The 19935-nt window shown below is 40.2% G+C and overlaps 1 protein-coding gene across 1 annotated transcript in view; it reads left to right on the top strand.

Moving 5' to 3' along the window:
- Nucleotides 1-19935, top strand: part of Lama4 (laminin subunit alpha 4) — a 143109-nt gene that overhangs the window by 43877 nt on the left and 79297 nt on the right. Inside the window, exons 4-7 of the mRNA XM_042670479.1 lie at nt 85-209; nt 5036-5116; nt 16686-16900; nt 18944-19039. Of these exons, the coding sequence (XP_042526413.1) occupies nt 85-209; nt 5036-5116; nt 16686-16900; nt 18944-19039 (517 nt within the window). The remainder of the gene's footprint in view (nt 1-84; nt 210-5035; nt 5117-16685; nt 16901-18943; nt 19040-19935) is intronic.

Here is a 19935-nt window from a genome sequence, read left to right as displayed (position 1 = left end):
AAGTGTTGCTTCCTTGTTGCATTTGCTGTCTGTAAAATTCCTTCTGCATCCGGGTCATTTTTTTTTCTATCTTGTGTCTCACAGCACTGCCAGAGGAACACAACAGGGGACCACTGTGAAAAATGCCTGGATGGGTATATTGGAGATTCCATCAGGGGTGTGCCTCGATTCTGCCAGGCCTGCCCCTGTCCCCTGCCCCACCTGGCCAAGTAAGTCTCAAAGAAAGATGGTTTCATTTTAATGCTCATCCTGAGTAGAGTTCTGAGGGTTTTCGTTCCCCATTGTCAACTCTGAACCTTGAGATGAAACTGAACAAGATATAAATAGGAAAGAACCCTAGTCTAAACATCCTCTAGGGCAAAGCTGAAGCACTTCCATGTGATGAACTCTGTTCCCAAAATATTTGAATGTGTTGTAAATTCAGTAAAGTTTTCCAAGTTTCATAAGCAAGTCTATGATGCTTCGGCTATCCCTTAACCTATGGGAAAAATGTCTAAACAGTCGCCACACACACACACACACACACACACACACACACACACACACACACACACACTTGCAGACTTATAAATACACATGTATTTATACTTACTGCTAGAAAAGATAAAAAGAAGGAAACAACCAGATTCTCCCTTAATTGTTTTCCTTCACTGAATATGAATATTGACTAACATTCATTCAATAGCTTGTGATGTGTTCAAATCCTACCACATGCCTGACAGTCAGTGAGCTCAGAACCTTCACAACCTTGTCTTTCTTAGAAACTATAAAATGACCTCGGATCTTGCTCTGTGATTTTTTTCATGTCTGATAGTATTAATAATGTGTTCAAGGTGGATGGTGTGAAAACACAAAAATTTAAATGTCCTGCTGCATCCACTTGAGAATGTCTTGATTTATGAGCACTTTTGCCTCATCTAGGTATAACCTTTAATTGGTCATTCATAATCTGCTTTCAAACATTAGTGCTAATGACATCTGATATTTATCATACCATTTTCTTACCATCGTACTTATTTTGTAAAATATATTTGCCTCTGACCTCCAAATAACCGGTTACATGCATTTATCCATATAAATGAAGCTGTCATTCAGCTTCATCATTTCAAAAGAGATTTTTGTAAGTTTTGAGCTGCAATTTCTTTAGGCAGTCACATGAATTAGAAAGACAATCTCAAGTGATTACTTCTCACTTTTGCACTTTTTGCCCCAGGCACATGAAAAATCTTTCCTATCCTGACAGTTATTTGACAGTAATGTCTTGAGATACAAGACTTTTGAAACATAGTTTCCTGTGGACTGAGACATCTTATCTACCTGCATCCGTGCAAAGATACACGACAATTACGTGGTAGTAGAAAAATGGTATTACTTTAAAAAGTATTTATTTGTGTTTTTAATAATAAAAAATAATGAATTTCATTATAACATTTTCATATAGATACATATGTACTTTGATCCTCTCTAGTCAGATCTTAGTCACTGACAGCACAACAAAAGCAAAGGTTTGTCTTTGTTAAGATAGTTGAAAATACAGCAATTTTTGGAGCTTCTATAGCAAGTCTTTTTACTGGCTAATCATTTTCTAATCATCTTTAAATATGCATGTTGTTCAATTCAACATGTTGACTTATATGTACAACATACTTTGATCATTGTTACCTCTTTCATCATTCCCCCCATACCAATCCCACCCCTCAAGGTTCCTAGATCCATTTTCACATGAGTGTAGTGAGTTTTCTGACTATCTTCACCCACAATTCCTCTCCCTATTTTTCTTTGCCCCTCCCCTTAATTCTACCCCCTTCCATAAAGGACATGTTTCAACGTCCTGGTATTCAGCAAGGGACTGTTCATCTTTTGACTCCATTATCCAGTATTCTGGTTGAGTAAGAAGTATTTCCCCAGGCCATTAGCCGTTTAATGAATGAGGCAGCACCCTTCCAACTGGTTGGTGAACCTCTGCCCTGAGAGGGGAAACAGTTTCCAAAGACGTCAAGATTCACCATTTCTACCCATGCTATGTGAAAACCTGGGAAGATCCAGAGTTCAAAATAGCTGTACAGGGAATTTGGAAAGGTGCTCCAAGGCATACATTGACAGATAATGGGAGGGGGGGCGGGGGGGGGGGGGAGTCTCTGTGGTACAGACTTGATGTTGTAGAACCTGGTGAAAATTAAAACATAAAGAGTGATTTGCCATTTGTAGGTAAACAACATTTGGTGGGCATGATCAAGCATGAGAAACCTTCTCTAAGCTTTTGCAGTTTTCTCTGTAGCATACTGGGTTACTATCCAGGAAAAACTGTCTTCAAAAGGACAGTGGGTGGGGGGAGGGAGCCTGTGATCACAGAGTAAACAATTTGTTTGGATCTCACAAAGATCCAGTCTTGGGCTGGGAAGGTGGCTCAGTGGTAGAGCGCTTGCCTTGCATGCATGAGGCCCTGGGTTCGATTCCTCAGTACCACATAAGCAAAAAGAAAATAGCCAGAAGTGGCGCTGTGGCTCAAGTGGTAGAGTGCTAGCCTTGAGCTGAAGAGCTGAAGGACAGCACCCAGGCCCTGAGTTCAGGCTCCATGACCGGACCCCCCCCCCCCCAAAAAAAAAAAAAAAAAACAAACAAAGATCCAGTCTTTAAACTAACTTTATTAGTGACTTAGCAAATATTAATCAGAGAGTTTTTCAAAAGTCAAACAGTCCATTTCCTTTTTCAGCTTTTAAAAAAATATTCCTTTTGAGAGTTTCTATAAAAATTAAAAGCTCTTCAGAGAAGTTATGGAAACTGAGGGCAGAATTTGGGTTTCCAGCTAACCATGGCCACATCAGAAAGCAAGGAAATCATGCTTGAGCAAATTACCCAAAACAGGACTGAGTCTTTTGCTTGAAGTTTTCCAAGAGAGGTGGTTTGTGCAGTTGTGAGCATGCACTGAGAAAAACATAGTGTTTTCATTTTCCTAGCCAATAATAGAGGGTTCCCTAAGAAAAACATGATTGCTAATGCTGATTTACAAAAACGAGAATGAGCATGGAAAGCTGGTATTCTACCTCTGTGTCTGTAGCTCCTAAAGCCAAAGGTCACAAGGATGCTCCTAGGGACCATTTTCAGAGCCCATTTATTTATTTTGTGTTGCTCAGACATCCTTCATGTCTACCAGTATTTATGGTAATCACTCCAATTAAGGAAAATGTCATCTGTTCAAAACAGTAGGACATCAGCAAAATGCGGACAAGACAGACACCCTGGCAGATGTTTCATCTTAGAGCTGTGAATGGACTGCTGAGGGGAAAACCTTCAAAGGGAGGTGTATGAGTATTTGTCATGTTCTGGATTCCATCGACAGTGTCTCTTTAAATCAGCTAAGGAATATGAGCAAGCAAAATAAAGGGAAAAAGGCCAAGGAAATGTAATTTCACCAGAATGTTTTTAACCAAACAGAGAGAGAAAATAAATTGTGGGTATTGCCTTTCACTGAGAAGCACACACTGTTTTCTAACTAGTTTTATAAATGTCTTCAAACAAAGCAAACACATCCATTTGCTTTTCTTCCAAGATCATTAGAGTAAAATTGCTGATACTTGCAAGAACATGAGAGCAGCAGGCCATGCTCCATTGATTTGCACAGTACTTAAGCCTAGATGAATTTAAAAGTCTTTAAAATTTTTCACACATTCACACACCCCAACACACTGATTCATGTGTCAGTGTGAAATTTTCCACATATGTGAAAAGTAATTCTCCATCTTTCCTGCCTGAGTAATTAGGGTAGCTATTTTTTCTGTTGGACCAAATTTTGAAATTAATTTTCTATCCTGTATCCTAATTTTTTATTACCAAAAGAGGAAAGGGAGATGGGAAGGAAGAAGAGGAGGAGGAGGAGAAGGAGGAGGGGGAAGACGAGGAAGAAGAAGAGGGAGAGGAGGAGGAGGGACAGAAAGAGGAGGTAGGAAAGGAGAAGGAGGGGGGAGGAGAAGAAGGAGGGAGGAAGGAGGAAAGAAGAGGAGGAGGAGGAAAGAGAAAAAGGAAGAGGGAAGAGAAGGACTGGAAAAAAAGGAAAAAGGAAGAGGAGAAAATGTGGGAAAAGGAAAAGTAGGAGGAGAGGGAGAAAAGGACAGGAAAAGGAAGAGAAAGGGAGGGGAAGGAGAAGAACAAGGAAAAGGAAATGGGTCTGTTTTTTGCTTCAGAGCTTACTTTAACACTCTTCAGATTTTAGCTAGTCCATTCAACTTAGTCCAGTCTTTACAGTACATAATGAAAGAAATTAAGGTTCTGTGGAAATTATAATTTATAACTGGTTCTTGAGCTTTTAAAAATCTGATTTAGTGGGGCTGGGAAGGTGGCTCAGTGGTAGAGCGCTTGCCTTGCATGCCTGAAGCCCTGGGTTCGATTCCTCAGCACCACATAAGCAAAAAAGAAAAAAGCTGGAAATAGTGCTGTGGCTCAAGTGGTAGAGCGCTAGCCTTGAGCTGGAGAGCTGAGAGACAGCACCCAGACCCAGAGTTCAGGTCACATAACCGGACTCAAAAAAAAAAAAAATCTGATTTAGTGCAAAAAAAGTGGGAAAAATTTAAATGAGAATTTTTATGAACATCTAAAATTACAGTCAAAATTATTTCTGGTTTTAGAATATGTATTTTAGACCTCTATATGAAATTTAAGTATGATATATACATTGTATGTGTGTGTGTGTGTGTGTGTGTGTGTGTGTGTGTGTGTGTATACACATACATACATGTGTATGGAACATCAAATGATATACTAGAAATTCCTACTGCTTCAAACAAAAATAATGAAATAGTTATATGAGGAAATAAATATACCTGGAAAATGGTACCACCAACTGGGTGGTGTCCTGGATGTTAGATGTCCTAGATGTTAGATGCCTGACTGGTAAGGATTTAACTTAAATGAATAAAATGAATGATCACACCCATTAAAGCATGGGAAGAACTGAGGTAGAAACTGACTAATCAAAAGTTAAGATAGTCTTTTCAATGACATATGGAACTGACTTTTTGACATTCATTTGCAATTCTAGTTTTGCAGAATCCTGCTATAGGAAAAATGGAGCTGTTCGGTGTATCTGTAAAGAAAACTATGCTGGACCTAACTGTGAAAGGTAAGTAAATAAATAAAATTCTCCACTTTCCTTGTGTCAAAAGAAGTTTTATGGGCTGGGATGTAGCTCAGTGGCAAAGTGCTTGCCTAGCAAGTGCTGTGTCCTGGATCTGAACCAAAAAAAAAAGAAAAAAAAATGAGAAGCTTTATGTTTCTTACACTCATCTACCCATTTCCCCTCAGTGGGTCTTCAGGAAGATGCTTAAGAGGAAGGGTGCAGGGACACATTTCAGGTGAGCATTCCCCAAATTCCATGTTTTGATGCAGCTCTAAGGATGTATTCTTTGGAGTCAAGGCCTCAGCCACAGTTCAGGATAAATGGATAGGGAAAGGCTAAGTTAAGTCTAAGTGTGTGCATGTGTGCATGCATGTATGTGTGTGCATGCACTCAGAAGATTGTCTAGGCAGTTTCACTACCTTCTCTCCATCACTGGAAAACAGTGTAACAATGCAATGTCCTCACAAGATACAGTGAGATTCCTGAGTAAATACACAGTGAATCCTCTATTGTCAATAGACAATATATCGAGAAAAAGATAATACTACCCTATTATTATTTCTTACACCTTCTTCTTTAGTGTAAACAACTAACATTCAGCAGATTTATATGGCTATCTATTTCAAACAAACCCTTATTTATAAGCAATCCTCCTCCAAAGAAAATAGGTTTAAAAAAAACTGTGAATTGTTAATGTGATTGATCATTAAACAGGCGAAATATAGACGTTTTTCCACTCAGAGACCATGGACTTTTTTTCTTTTCCTTGTCACTGTTATTACTGGAGGAAACATGAGAGCTGAGAACTCACATGAATTTTCTCCCCTGCAGGAGACTAACAAAAGTGATCTGATTACGGTGGGTTGACTGAGATTTGTGATATGATTATTCTGTAGTTCCTTAGTTAAAGACAAAGGAATCTGAGGCACAAGATTTGCTCATCTTCTGGCTCTAAGATATAGTCCCCTACTGAAGGGTCTAATATCTCAGCTAAGATTGGAGTTGTTTCTCTGAGATTAAACTCAGTGAATCTGATAAGGACTGGGCACTGTTGCTAATGGATATTTGATGTCTCTCCAGAGAGGAGTTAATGGTCCCTCACAGGACCCTGCTGAGCAAGTGCAAGCCCCAGCAAAAGAGAACTACCCTTGGCCTGCAGGGCATACCAGAGCCCACTGGTAGAGATAATTAATTCTGTCAGCCCCCTTGGCCCCTACCCTGACACAAGACAGCATGCCTACTAGACATAAGGTTGCAGATAACAGACTCCCTCCCCACTGCCCCCCCCCACCTCTTGGGAAGCTTGTGGGATCAGCCATTATCCACTGAGGGTGGGTCAGAGCTGAAGTGTATCCTAGACCTGAATTGACAGGATTTAGAAAGAACCCTAGTTTAGGAAGTGGACATAGAATATTAATGAGATTTAGCTTCAGACCGTATTTTAATTCACTCACTTGGTGATCTTCCTAGGTAAGTGACCTGATCTTAGAGCCAATCCCCACTTCTATAGAATGAGAAAGTGAAGGTAGCCACCACACGGGCCTGCCAGGAGGTCTGTCATCAGGGTTGTATGTGGGCACCTGGCACTTTGATTCACGCTCCGTGAACATGAATGGATAGTCGTGGTCACAGTCTAGAATGGATGCCGAGGATGAGTTGGTTTATTATATTCCTAAATCTCAGTTCCATGAATTACAAAGTGTGGCTTTGAGTAATAATTTCACTTATTAATTACCTCCCACATCCCCGTCCTCACCTGCTTTGCATTCCTCATCTGTCAGCCTCACAACTACCGTGAGAGGAGATCACATTTTGCCATCTTTCTGATGAGAAAACTGAGCCAAGAGAAGTCATGTCACTACCCAATGGGAACGCCAGGTTTAAGTACTTTGGTCAAAAGTTTAGATTCTTGCCCTGTCCCTACACCACTTTTCTTAAATGCTTTCCTGAGCACCGTCTGTTTTGAAGGGTCTGTGACAATCTTAGATAAGGTTCTGAGATGCGGGAAGCACCGCTCACCTGTGGCCAACCTGTGGGATTTCCTTTGACAGGGGGCTGCCTCCACCAAGGGGCTGAATGTCAGCTTCCTTTCTAGGACCTTTCATTTGCATGAGGAGGCTCAGGGTGAGCTGCTTCCTCAGCTCCTTCTGCCCTTTCCAGTCTGTCCACCCTCTTACCTTCATCCTTCCTCTGTCCCTCTTAAGAAGAAAGTACCAATGTATTTTACATAAAGATTGATCTCACAATCCAGGGTTAGAAGAATGCACACAGGAACTGCTACATGTAATGATCTCAAGCAATGCTGGTGATAGGGGAGGAGACAGTCCATAAAAGCACAAGACAGGAAAACATACATGCTTAAGCCAAGTGTAAAGGCATATGCCTAGAATCCAGCAGTATCATTTGAGCCCAGAAGTTTAGGGATATGTTGGTAACAGAATGAGACACTGTCTCTTAAATATATATCTATATATAAATAAATATAGATAGATATATTTGTGTGTATTTATATAAATGGAAGGATAAGTAACATCTACTTCAGAGTGTAGAATGTTTTCTTTTCCCAAGTAGGTGGCTGGTTCATCCCAAAGAACGTGGCCTCAGCTAGCCTTAGCTAGTCTGGATTTGTGTTTGACCCTGGAACTGAGTGGAGGGTCTCTGTTTTGAGTTTACAAGCCCAGTTCTTAAGTCGTCTGAGTTAAGCGTCAACCTACTCTATGTTTTCAATGTACTGGTGAACTTGGACCTCTGCATGAGAGCTTTTCAAAACATTCAGCAGATTTATATGGATATCTATTTCAAACAAAAGAAAAAAGTAATCCAATCCAAGAACACTCAGGGTCTTTCTGTACTTGGACCTGTTTTCATCAAATGGTAGTGGTTTAATCTATTTTCTGTTGTGATAACTGAATACCACAAACTGGGTCATGCATAGAGAAAGAAAGTTATTTCATTTCATTCTGGAGACTGAGACATCCAAGGTTGAGGAGCTGCATCTGGTGAGACCCTTCTTGCTAGGTGAGACGTTCCAAGATGTCACAGAGCATCAGATGGCAAAACAGAGCTAGCTAGCCAGAGAGAGCTCACATGATAGTCATCCATTCGTTGACTCATGAGTGGACTCATACAAATTACCTCTCAAGTATCATTAACATATGCCTTTAGGGATTAAATTTCTAACCCATGAAATTAAATTTCTAACCCATTCCATCTATGGCAGGTGGTTTTTCAGTTGACTCTTCTCAACTCCTCTCTACCACCCACTGAGAAGATTGTCCAAGAGTGAGGCCTGGCTTTCTGCTTGGTTCCCAGGCACAGAGTTCTCACTGTCTTGTGGAATATTTCAAGCCTCAAAATATCACAACAGTGTAGCAGAACAGTATTCTTCACAGCCTAAGAAACCCTAATATCCCCTGAAATATTCATGAAGGTCCATGGGTTCCCAAGGAATATTTTCTTAATTTTATATTTAACTGTTGTAACAATCATGAGAAAAAGAGTTTTATGGAATCATGTCCAGGGCTTTCTGTAAGTCTCCCTGCCTCATTATAACGAAGAAAATAGCAGGAGTGGCAGTGTGCTGTGACACTTTGCAGGAAAACTGCGGTGGAAGACACCTCTTGGCAAACAGAAGGGAGCCATCACAGAGCACGTGGCAGGATCTGCACACACCACTCAGACAACTCTCAACCACATATCTCCTCCCCAGGGGTCATTCCAATGCAATAAAAGCAACACCACCACTGCCTTAATTGAATTTAATTAGCTGGTCTTTCATTCATATATTATCTGAAGGTGTATTGGGGTTTTCAAGAAATATTTAAGCTATACACATATGAAGTTTCCATTTAGCTTAATATTTGCAGTATTTCTGGGTGTTTATTGCACGGTGTTTATTAAGAAAACAAGGTATATTCTTTTCAAAAAAGAGCCAAACTATGTAATAAAACATGTTTTGCTCACTCTGCCTCTTACTCTGTCATGTAGCATAGAACATTCGCACTACCCACTCTGACTTAAGTGCACGATTCTTACCTTCTTGAGTCCCTGCTCATCTTCTTCCTCTACAGCCTCCTACCTCCCACTTTAAACTCCACATATTGTATGTGCTGCTCCCAAAACTCATGCAGGCCCAACTAGTGAACTTCCACTAAGACTACAAGCACGATGATAAAATATGATGGAATATTATCTTTATCTTGAGACTCAGAAAGATTAAGCCACTTGCTCAAAATGGTACAATGTTGTGTGTGTGTGTGTGTGTGTGTGTGTGTGTGTGTGTGTGTGTTTGTGTTTGTGTTTGTGGTGCCAGTCCTGGGGTTTGAACTCAGTCTGGGCTCTGTCCCCTGGCTTTTTTGCTCAAGGCTAGTGCTCTACTATTTGAGCCACAATTCCACTTCCAGTTTTTTAGTGATTAATTGGAGATAAGACTATCACACAGGCTTTCCCACCTGGGCTGACTTTGAACCATGATCCTCACATCTCAGCCTCCTGAGTAGCTAGGATTACAGGTGTGAGCCAATGATGCCAAATTTTACAATGGCTTTTAAAAATGCTTATTGAACTACTTGACAAAATCAACACCTTATTTATATATACAGTCTTCCCCAAGCACAGTATCTGGCATGTATGCATACACATATACACCACCTTTTTGTACATTTTTAATTGTAAAAATGCTGTAAAGAGGGGTTACCGTTACATGAGCAAGGTAATGAGTACATCTCCTATTGAGCATTGTTGCCTCCTCCTCTGTTTTTCCTCTACCATCCTTTCTCTCCCACCTCCACAACTATCAACTATTGCCCCCCCCCCCCGCCCAGCCAAAGTTGTAAAGTTCATTTTCAATATAGTGTCTTGTATATCTCATTGTTACAATGGGTCAAGCTGTATCCCTATTTAAGCATTTTGTTTTTTCCCTTCCCTTCCCCAAATTATAGAAGTGTATATACAAGATGCAGGGCAAATACAGTGAAAACAGGGGTTATACCATGGGGGAAGTGCATACATAGAAACAACAAAATCACATGGTAAATTATAAATACGTTCGAAACAATAGCAAGAAAAAAATATTTGTGTTCCTATCTTGGGATTCATTAAAACAAACACTGTAAGCATTCATCCATATCCATACCCATACACATCACTAGAGTCAGTAATTTCTTACCTAGTTACACTCTCACCCCTCTACCCCATCCTAGAAAATTGGCAAAAGATGACCCATAATTAACCAAGTTGTCACTGGTCTCTAGCTGAAGGGAAAGGACAAATGGAAGTGGTCTGCCATTGTAGGTATTGGAAAATACACAAGCCTTATGGAAAGAGTTTTGAAATTCTGATTCTTCTCTCAGTGGCGTTGTCTGGTATTGAGTCTAATTCTGTCTGAAGGCATGGAGTCTCTTCAACCGGCTATCAGCTCTATTATTTGCACAGAGTCTCTGGACTCTTCTTGTCTTAACACCTTAAACAGGTTAATTACAGTGTTCTAGCCTTACTTCCCAGGCTTTCATAAAGAAGTGGATCATTTAAGTGATATCTATGTTATTACAGGTATGGGATTTTTTTCTTTCTTTTAAAATCTTCTTATTTGACCTCAAAGATAACCAACCACAGGGTAACCCCTCCCAGCAAAGTTCTGGTGCCATTTAGTCTGGGAGCTTGTACATTCTCAAATAAAAGCACTCAGTAATAGCTGTATGTTCCTAGGAAGAGAAACACAAGAGAAAAAGGAGAGGGGAAGAATGCCAGACTCTCCCAAAATAACAGCTATTGGTCAAAATCATCTACTGATAGGGCTGACATTAATTGGGATGCAATACACTCATAACTTGACAAGCTGAATTGACCCCTTAGTACAGTCACTTAAATATAAGTGTAAAAAGAATTTTTAAGCAAGGCAGTGGTGGCTCAGGCCGATAATCCCAGCTACTCGGGAGGCTGAGATCTGAGGATTGTGGTTGGAAGCCAACATGAGCAGAAAAGTCTGTGAGACTCTTATCTCCAATTAACCCTCAGAAAACCAGAAATGGTGCTGTGGCTCAAGTGGTAGAGCACTAGCCTTGAGCACAAAGAGGCTCAAGTTCAAGTCCCAGACCTGGCCAAAAAATAAATTAAGAGAAGGAAAAATTTCAAAAGAAAATAGGTATGAAAGGAGAAAAAATTATCTTCTCAATAATACATCTTTCAGTTCTCCATTTTTCTCAAATTAACTGAAATGACCAAGTTTGTATACTTTCACATACGCTGTGAGCTTATTTATTTTATTTTCTCTGACTAGATCAAAACATTAATAGAGAAATGAGATTGTGGGAAATGAACAACAGGCATATGCTGTTAGATTCCAGGGCTCCAAAACTGACTCTGAAGACAAGTATTGGCCCTTCTATATCTTTGTTCTTTTGAGGATAGCATTAGACACATAAATAGTATTTGTTCAACTGTTATAATCATTCATATATTAGTTAATATCACACTCATTTCGACATGAAGTCAAAATGCATTAAACCTGCAAATAAGTCATTTCATTTCTCAGGCTCTAGCTTATTTGTATATAAATGGAGAGGCATGGGGGCAATCAATAAGTAAACTTTTGCCTTGTCTGCAAAGCCTGTAGGGACAGGAGTTTAGACTGTAACTTCAGAATTGTCTCTGAACCTACCACCAAAAGATATTCTTGAAGCTCAGAGTAGCTAAGAGTAGACTGCGATTGCAGAATAGAGCTTTTTGGCTTGCCTCCTGTGGAAGACGAGAAGACAACATGTGGAGATCAAATGCAATGAAATCAAATGAAAAAAAAAAAAAAGAAACTGGCATCTGGCCTCTATGAGCTTGGGCAAGTCTTTTCTCCCCCTCCCAGATCTCTGAATTCCCAGCTACACACAGAGGTGGAAGATCTGTGTCCCATTTCAATGAGTCTAAGTCTGAGTCTGGTAATGCTTTTTTGGTGAACTGCAGCAAAGGCTAGAAAGTCAATGTGGACACATGTCCCATAGATGAATAATGTATGCTGGCCTGGGGACCAGAGGACCTGTAAGTCTGAGGTACAAAGACATGAGGAAGCATAAATAACAAGCTTATTGAACATTTCCTCTTAGGATATCTCTTTGTGGGGTTTATAAAACTTACATTCATCCTCATCTTTTCCGTAGACTTTGATTTCTAGAATTCACCATATTATGTTTAATTCATTTCCTGCTCTTTCAGAACACGGGCTGTGTGTTTTTCCTCTTCCTGTCTCCCTCTATGCCTTACAGAAAATAGACATGAATTGTCCCTCTGTTGGATGAATTTACATATTCAGTTATAGCAGCAGCAGTGTGGTCCAGGGTGGAGCCAAGGAAAGAACATGGGGGAGGTGGAAGATCTGGCACTGCACGGTGACTCAAGTATTTGACTCTGGAGAGTTGAAGTGGCATCTGAAGCTCAAAATGCCAGGCTTCTGTGGCCTTTCACATGCCAAGAATAATTAAAATCACACATGAGAGAAACAATGAGATAGAATACAAGTGAAGAGTGCAAAGACTGACCATGTAACACATTACAACTTTACCAGAAAACTGAGACATGGGAACAAAGACTGGGAGAAAACCACAACATGATGATGGTCATTTGCTTAGGGTCCTAGAATTATAGATATAATATTTTTGAATGTTTTCAATTATGGTTCTGTTACTTTAACAAAGAAAAATACATAGTATCTTATTATTATTATTATTATTGGCTGAAGTTTGTTGATTTCCTTGGAAAATCCTCCCTTTCTTTTTTTTTTTTAATTGTGAAAATACTGTACAGAACAGAGGGGTTACAATTACATGAGCAAGATAATGAGTAAATTTCTTATCAAACATTGTAACCTCCTCCTTTGTTTCCCTTTCCATCCCTTCCCATCCTCCTCCTGGTCCCCCCACCCAATCCTCCCCCCCACCCCCCACCCCCGCACCAAAATTGTAAAGTTCATTTTCAACATAACGACTTGTACATCTCCTGTTGTAATGGGTCCACCTGTATCCCTATTTAAACGATTTGTTTTTCCCCTTCCCCTCCACAAATTATCCCAACATCAAATACAGTGAAAGCAGGGGTTATACCGTAGGGGAGGGGCATACAAAGCAACAAAGAAATAATCTTATAAATGTGTTAGAAACAATCACATGAAAGAAAAAGAAAATATTTGAATACATATCTTAGGGTTCACTTCACTAACATCACCTTATCTGACCTTTTCTGCTTGACTCAGACATATACTAGATATTGCAAATAAGGGAAACCATGGGACCTATGATTCTTTGGTCCTGGCTTACTTCACTTAATATAATTTTTTCCAAGTCTTTCCATTTCCTAACAAATGGGACAATGTCATTCTTTCTGATGGAGGCATCGAATTCCATTGTGTATATATATCACATTTTCTTGATCTATTCATCTACTGAGGGGCATCTGGGTTGGTTCCATATCTTAGCTATAGTAAATAATGCTGCAATAAAGATATTTGTGCTGGTAGCTTTAGTGTAGTCTTGTTTGTAAACATTTGGGTAAATGCCCAAAAGTGGGATTGCTGGGTCATAGGGGAGCTCTATGTGGAGTCTTTTGAGGAACCTCCATACTGCTTTCCAAAGTAGTCGAACAACTTTACACTCCCACCAACAATAGTAGGGTTCCCTTCTGTACATCCCCTCCAGCATCTGTTGTTATTGGAGTTCTTGATTTTAGCCATTCTAACTGGGGTGAGGTGGTATCTCAATGTTGTTTTGATTTGCATTTCTTTTTTTTTGGGGGGGGGGGTCCGGTCATGGGGCCTGAACTCAGGGCCTGGGCGCTGTCCCTCAGCTCTTCAGCTCAAGGCTAGAGCACTACCACTTGAGCCACAGCGCCACTTCCGGCTTTTTTCTTTTTGCTTATGTGGTGCTGAGGAATCGAACCCAGGGCCTTGAGCATGCAAGGCAAGCGCTCTACCACTGAGCCACCTTCCCAGCCCCTGATTTGCATTTCTTTTATGGCTAGAGAGGTTGAGCATTTTTTCATGTGTCTATTGGCCATCCTTCTTTCCTCTTCAGAGAAGTTTCTCTTTAAGTCTTTACCCCACTTATTTATGGGGCAGTTGTTTCTTTGAAGATTTGTTGTTGGGGGATTTAAGTTTTTGAGTTCCAAGTATATTTTAGATATGAGACCCTTGTCCGTTGTATGGTTAGTGAAGATCTTCTCCCAATCCGTGGGCTTTCTATTGATCTTGCTAGCTATGTCCTTTGCCATGCAGAAGCTCTGCAATTTCATGCAATCCCATTTGTCCAACCTTTCTTTGATTTGTTGTGTTCCTGGGTCTCTATTAAGAAAATTTCGGCCTGTGCCAACAAGACCTAGAGTTTCTCTTATTCCATCCTGTAATGTTTTCAGAGTGTCTGCTTTGACTCCGAGGTCTTTGATCCATTTGAAGTTGATTCTGGTGCAGGGTGATATATAAGGATCTAGCATTAGTTTTTTACAAGTAGTTAACTCATTTTGCCAGCAACATTTACTGAAGAGGCTGTCTTTCTTCCATTCTATTTTTTAGCTCCCTTATCGAAGATTAGATGGCTATAGGTTTGTAGGTTCATTTCTGGGTTTTCAATTCTATTCCATTGGTCCTGAGGTCTGTTCTTGTGCCAGTACCAAGCTGTTTTGATTACTATGGCTTTATAGTAGAGTTTGAAATTTGGTATTGAAATTGGCAGTGTTCTTTCTGTTGAGAATCGTTTTTGCTATTCGGGGTCTTTTATTGTTCCATATGAATTTTTGGACTGCCTCTTCTATTTCCTTGAAGAATGATGTTGGAATTTTGATAGGTATCACATTGAATTTGTAGATAGCCTTGTCCTCCCTTCCTTTCTACTCCAAGGGCCCCAACTCAAGTCCACCACACCTTGTTCTCTCACTATCCCATTCTGGAGTCCATTCTGTACATTCAGGCAAACACTGGCGTCCTTTACCTCTACTTACTTTCATCATATTCTGAAACCTTCTCTGGTCTTTTTTGTTTTCCCTTGTCACAGAAGAACTAATGCTCCCACCTGACTGTCAGTCCCCTTGTAGATGACCCCATGTTCCTTCCTGCCATTCCCAAATGTCATCTGCTCCAATTAGCCCAAATTCTAGTTTGGGCTCCACAGCAAAGCATATTCACAGTCAGGAAGTAGAGTGGAGTAGACAGTAGAGCACAGTTGAATCAGCATTGCATAGTATGACCTCTGTAGCACTTTTCCAAAGTTTGAGCCAGACTTTTAAAGGGCACATAAAAATCCAAATCACATAAAAATACAAATTTCCATTTTTCTTCAAATAAACTAAGATCTGACAGCACAAGTCCTTTTTACACATATATGTATGTGTATATGGAGTCTATCATCTGGAAGTAATTGACTTACATCTGGCAGCAACCAACCCTTAGATGAGGCCTGAAGTCCCAGTTCTCAGAGAAAGGCCTCTGCTGTGGCACTTTGGGGGTAAGTTGAGGCAGAGGTAGTCCCACCCAGATTTCACATCTCAGCAAAGTGACTGGATAGATTTTGCAAGACTGGATAGATTGAAGTCTCTACTCTCCAAATTAGCTAGACTGTCTCATTAAAGGCCCAGAAAGTATGACCATAGACACTGGCTCTGTCCCCCCACTACTGGTAGATGCCTGGTGTCTGTAGGTTCACCTATTAAAATGTCCAGAAGAATGTCAATTTGATCTCAGCTTTATTCGTGGTAGTCTCAGCTCTGCTGTTTGCTTTGCCTCCAGAATCACTTCACTCCATTGTCAGATGGTAGCTCCTGCCCCTTTCTATGGCCTTCAAACAAGAGTCTGAGCTATCACCCAATCAACTCACTCCTAAGTTAAAACACTTTGCACTAGGAGAATGCTCAACACTGATTGTCTCAGGCTTAGTTACTTATACAGTTCATTGTGGTGAAGCGTGGTGATTTAGAAAAATGTTTCTCAGTAGAGGTTATTGAAATTTTGCTAGGATATGCCTCAGCTGTGAACTACTGATCTATCTCCTTACAATATATTTAGCAAATCTGGCTCCCCCACTATATGCCAGCTGTACAATCACTGGAATTACCAACAATGCATCATGCACTGATGTACTCCAATAACTCCTATAACTGGAGCCTGGTGGAATTAAATGGCCTACCACACAATGTGGTAGGATTCTTTCTTTAAAATAAAATCTGTGGCTGGAGGCATAGCTCAAGCAAAAGAGTGATGTCTAGCATAAGGTCTTGAGTTCAAACCCCAGTAATACAAACAAAAGAGAAAAAAGAATATAGAGCAAGGTGTAGTAGCAAACACTTATTATCTTGGTACTTGGAGAGGCTGAGCCAAGAAAATTGTGAGTGCAAAGCTAACCTCAGCACTGAGCTAAATAGTAAGGCCTTTGTCTCATGAAACTAACTAAATAAATTGATCATATTAGCAATGTATTCTGAGTGGACAGTCTACAAGTATCCACACTATGCTTTTCTTCTATGTAGGTAAAGAATGGCTTTTTTGTTGTTTAATGGGAATAACAACTGTGGATGCTAAATGTCTCACATGTTTAACACTTTTCAGATGTGCTCCTGGTTACTATGGAAACCCCTTACTCATTGGAAGCACCTGTAAGAAATGTGACTGCAGTGGAAATTCAGATCCCAACCTGATCTTTGAAGACTGTGATGAAGTCACTGGCCAGTGTAGGAACTGCTTACGTAACACCACAGGATTCAAGTGTGAACGCTGTGCCCCTGGCTACTTTGGGGATGCCAGGACAGCCAAAAACTGTGCAGGTACACAAGAAAGAATCTTCAGCCTGCTGTCTGGCTACTATGCCTTCTATTCATACTGAGTGTGGATAAGGAATGGAGATCAGGGAAATATTGCAAGAGTATCCTTGTCATTTTTCTAGTACAATGAACATCCTCAGGAATGTGTTTGCCAAATTCACTAGCATTGGAAATTTTGATCAAGACTACTAGTGTAAAATAGCTGACTGGTAGAATGAACCAAAAAGCAGTAACACAATGAATTTTTGTCTTATACTAATCTTTGCAATTGTGTTCAAAGAAATGAATCTGACCTTAATAAATTACCTATCATCGACCAGAGGCCTGAATTAACTTTTGCATTGTTCAAATCACTTTTCTTATTCTGGAAGCTACATCTCATCTTTCAGGTATATTTAGAAAAGTGGACATTTCAGGGAAGTAGATTAGCAAACCAAGAGTACAGTTTAATAATACTTCTCCCTTTAATTTCTGTCGATGGTTATAGTAAGTGTGCCAGGGATAATATAATTTCAGTTAAAATGAAATGTGCATTCTTAATTCAATTTTTTGTTCATCCATTTGCTACATAGAGTGGAACTTTTCCAAAATGAGGTTTAATGGCTTTTCTCTGGGAGTAGGAGGGCTGAGACAGAATGCTCCTTACTTTTAAGTGACTGAGAAAAAGAGGAAGAGAAATAGGAATTGTATTCAAACAGACTCATACTTGAAAAGATTTTAAGAGTTTAAAATTGAGAAGGGTGCTCACATGATCTGTGGAAGCTACCATTAAAAACAAAATGCCTACATGTATGGAGTGCACCCAGAGCTATGGTGCCAGGGATAATGACAGAAAGAAGAGTACACCATGTCTAGTCAGACTAGAGAAAGAGATCAGAAAGAACCTTACTTAGTAAGCTCAAAGCCTGAAAGGTTGATTTGCTTATTCTTAAAGCATCTACTAAGAGTCATTCTAAACAACAAAGATGCAGAACACTGTTGGAAGAGAAATTCAGAGGAGAAGCAATAAAGCATGATTTTCTTGAATGGTTTAATAAATTTGCATTTTATGGAACATTACAGAACTGACATGGAACAAATGGATATCCCTTTTAGAGCTAAGTTTTTATATAATTCTTCAGTTAAGACAGTTAAGAGGTTGGGGCAAAGAGTCATAACTCTATTGCAGCTCCCCTCTAGCAGATATTATTTAGGAATTCTTCTTTAAATACTATAAATTAATTTCCACACAAAAATTTAGTGAAGGGGCTGAGGTATATTGCTCAGTGGTAGCACATATGCTTAGCATGTGTGAGGTCCTGGGCTCAATCCCAAAAATTCCAACCCCAGGCCCCTTTCCAAAAAAAACAAAGGAAAGGAAAACTCAATGGAAAAAGAATGGTTTGATAAGAGGGGGTTTACTTATTTTTGTTTTTCAAAAGACATTATTGAAAATCATCAGTCGATGAACGATGGGCTCTCAGGTCTTTTGAATTCATGTAAAAATATTCCTCATTCTTTCCTTGGCACTATTCCTAGCTATCCCACTGATAGCACTGACTTGGAGGTTTGTTGTCTATTCTGCGAGAGGTCAAGCTCATGAGAGCCAAGAATTACTCCTAGGACTCCTCTCTCTCTCCTCTTGGGGCTGATCCTCCCTCACACCTGGAGTTGTTTTAAATTGCAGACTTCGTTTATGATGAAAGGATGGTCTCTCCTGTCAGATGGAATGCTGAGCTCTGTGACATTCAGTGCCCTGTGAAACTCACCCAGATCAATTTGGGAGCAAAGTAGTTGCATGGTCATGGCAGAATCCCCAATGGGATTCAAAGAGAATTCTAGAAAACTCACAATCCATGGTGGCTTATGAGTCACCTTTAAGACATGTCATTTGCCAGAGTTGAAGTGGGAGAGGAGTAAAATATATAGGATCTGTAGAACAGATGAATGTAATTCAACCTCATTGAAGAATTTTGCATAAGCCAACATTTTTAGAAACAATGAAAATATTGCCCTATTGTAAGCATGAAGAGTTGACTCCTAATCTCTTGTTTTGGTTTCCTACAGTGTGCAACTGTGGGGGTGGCCCATGTGACAGTGTAACCGGAGAATGCTTGGAAGAAGGTTTTGAACTCCCTACAGGCACGGACTGCCCAACCATAAGTAAAAATAACAGTTCATCATTGACTAACCCCACTTTCTCTAATGTGCTGCAGGTGTGGGATTAGGAAGGGCTATGAGAGTCTCCCTCCCTCCCTCTCTCTCCCTCCTCTCCCCCCACCCCTTGCTTCAGTCACATCCTTTTTAACTCTATCTGCACTTCAGTGACCAGGCAGTTTACATTTATGCAGCCTACTTTGGAAAACTTATTTATCAGCCTCTATGTTCATCATCCTGCCCCATGAATGAGGGCAAAGTTAGAGGTGCTGCTCCTGGTGGCATGGCTCCTGAGCTCATTTCTGCATTGGCTCTCCAGGTCCTCAGGCAATGCCCCACAACACCTGCCATTACTCAGATGCCAAGAGACTTCAATGGTGTTTCCTACATCAAATTTGAGACAGGACCAGAAAGAAATATTCAGGTGTTACCAAATGGAACTGTCTTCTTTCCTTCCTGAATTCTCTGCCAGTCCTTTTCATCAAATTAGGACCAGTTACACTGAAAACAAACTTTTTGATTTAAAGACTGTTTTAAAATTAGACATTCCCTCCTCCAAACAAAAGAATCTTAGTCCCAGCTGGGTGCCAGTGGCTCACACCTGTAATCCTAGCTACTCAGGAGGCTGAGATCTGAGGATCACGGTTCAAAGCCAGCCCAGGCAGGAAAAGCTGTGAAACTCTTCTCTCCAATAAACCACCAGAAAACTGGAAGTGGTGCCTTGGTTCAAGTAGTAGAGCGCTAGCCTTGAGCTAAAGAGCTGAGGGACAGCTCTCAGGCCCAGAGTTCAAGCCCCATGACCAACAACAAAAAACAAACAAACAAACAAAATATCTTAGTCCCACAATTCTTCTGGACACAAGAGATAAGAATTCTCAGGTTAACATCACATCTTAGAAGAT

This window comes from Dipodomys spectabilis, unplaced genomic scaffold (genome assembly GCF_019054845.1).
Source record: "Dipodomys spectabilis isolate Male_0828 unplaced genomic scaffold, ASM1905484v1 ptg000001l, whole genome shotgun sequence".
Classification (NCBI taxonomy): domain Eukaryota; kingdom Metazoa; phylum Chordata; class Mammalia; order Rodentia; family Heteromyidae; genus Dipodomys; species Dipodomys spectabilis.
The sequence above is the reverse complement of the archived record's forward strand: the minus strand, read 5'-3'. Positions and strand labels throughout refer to the sequence as shown.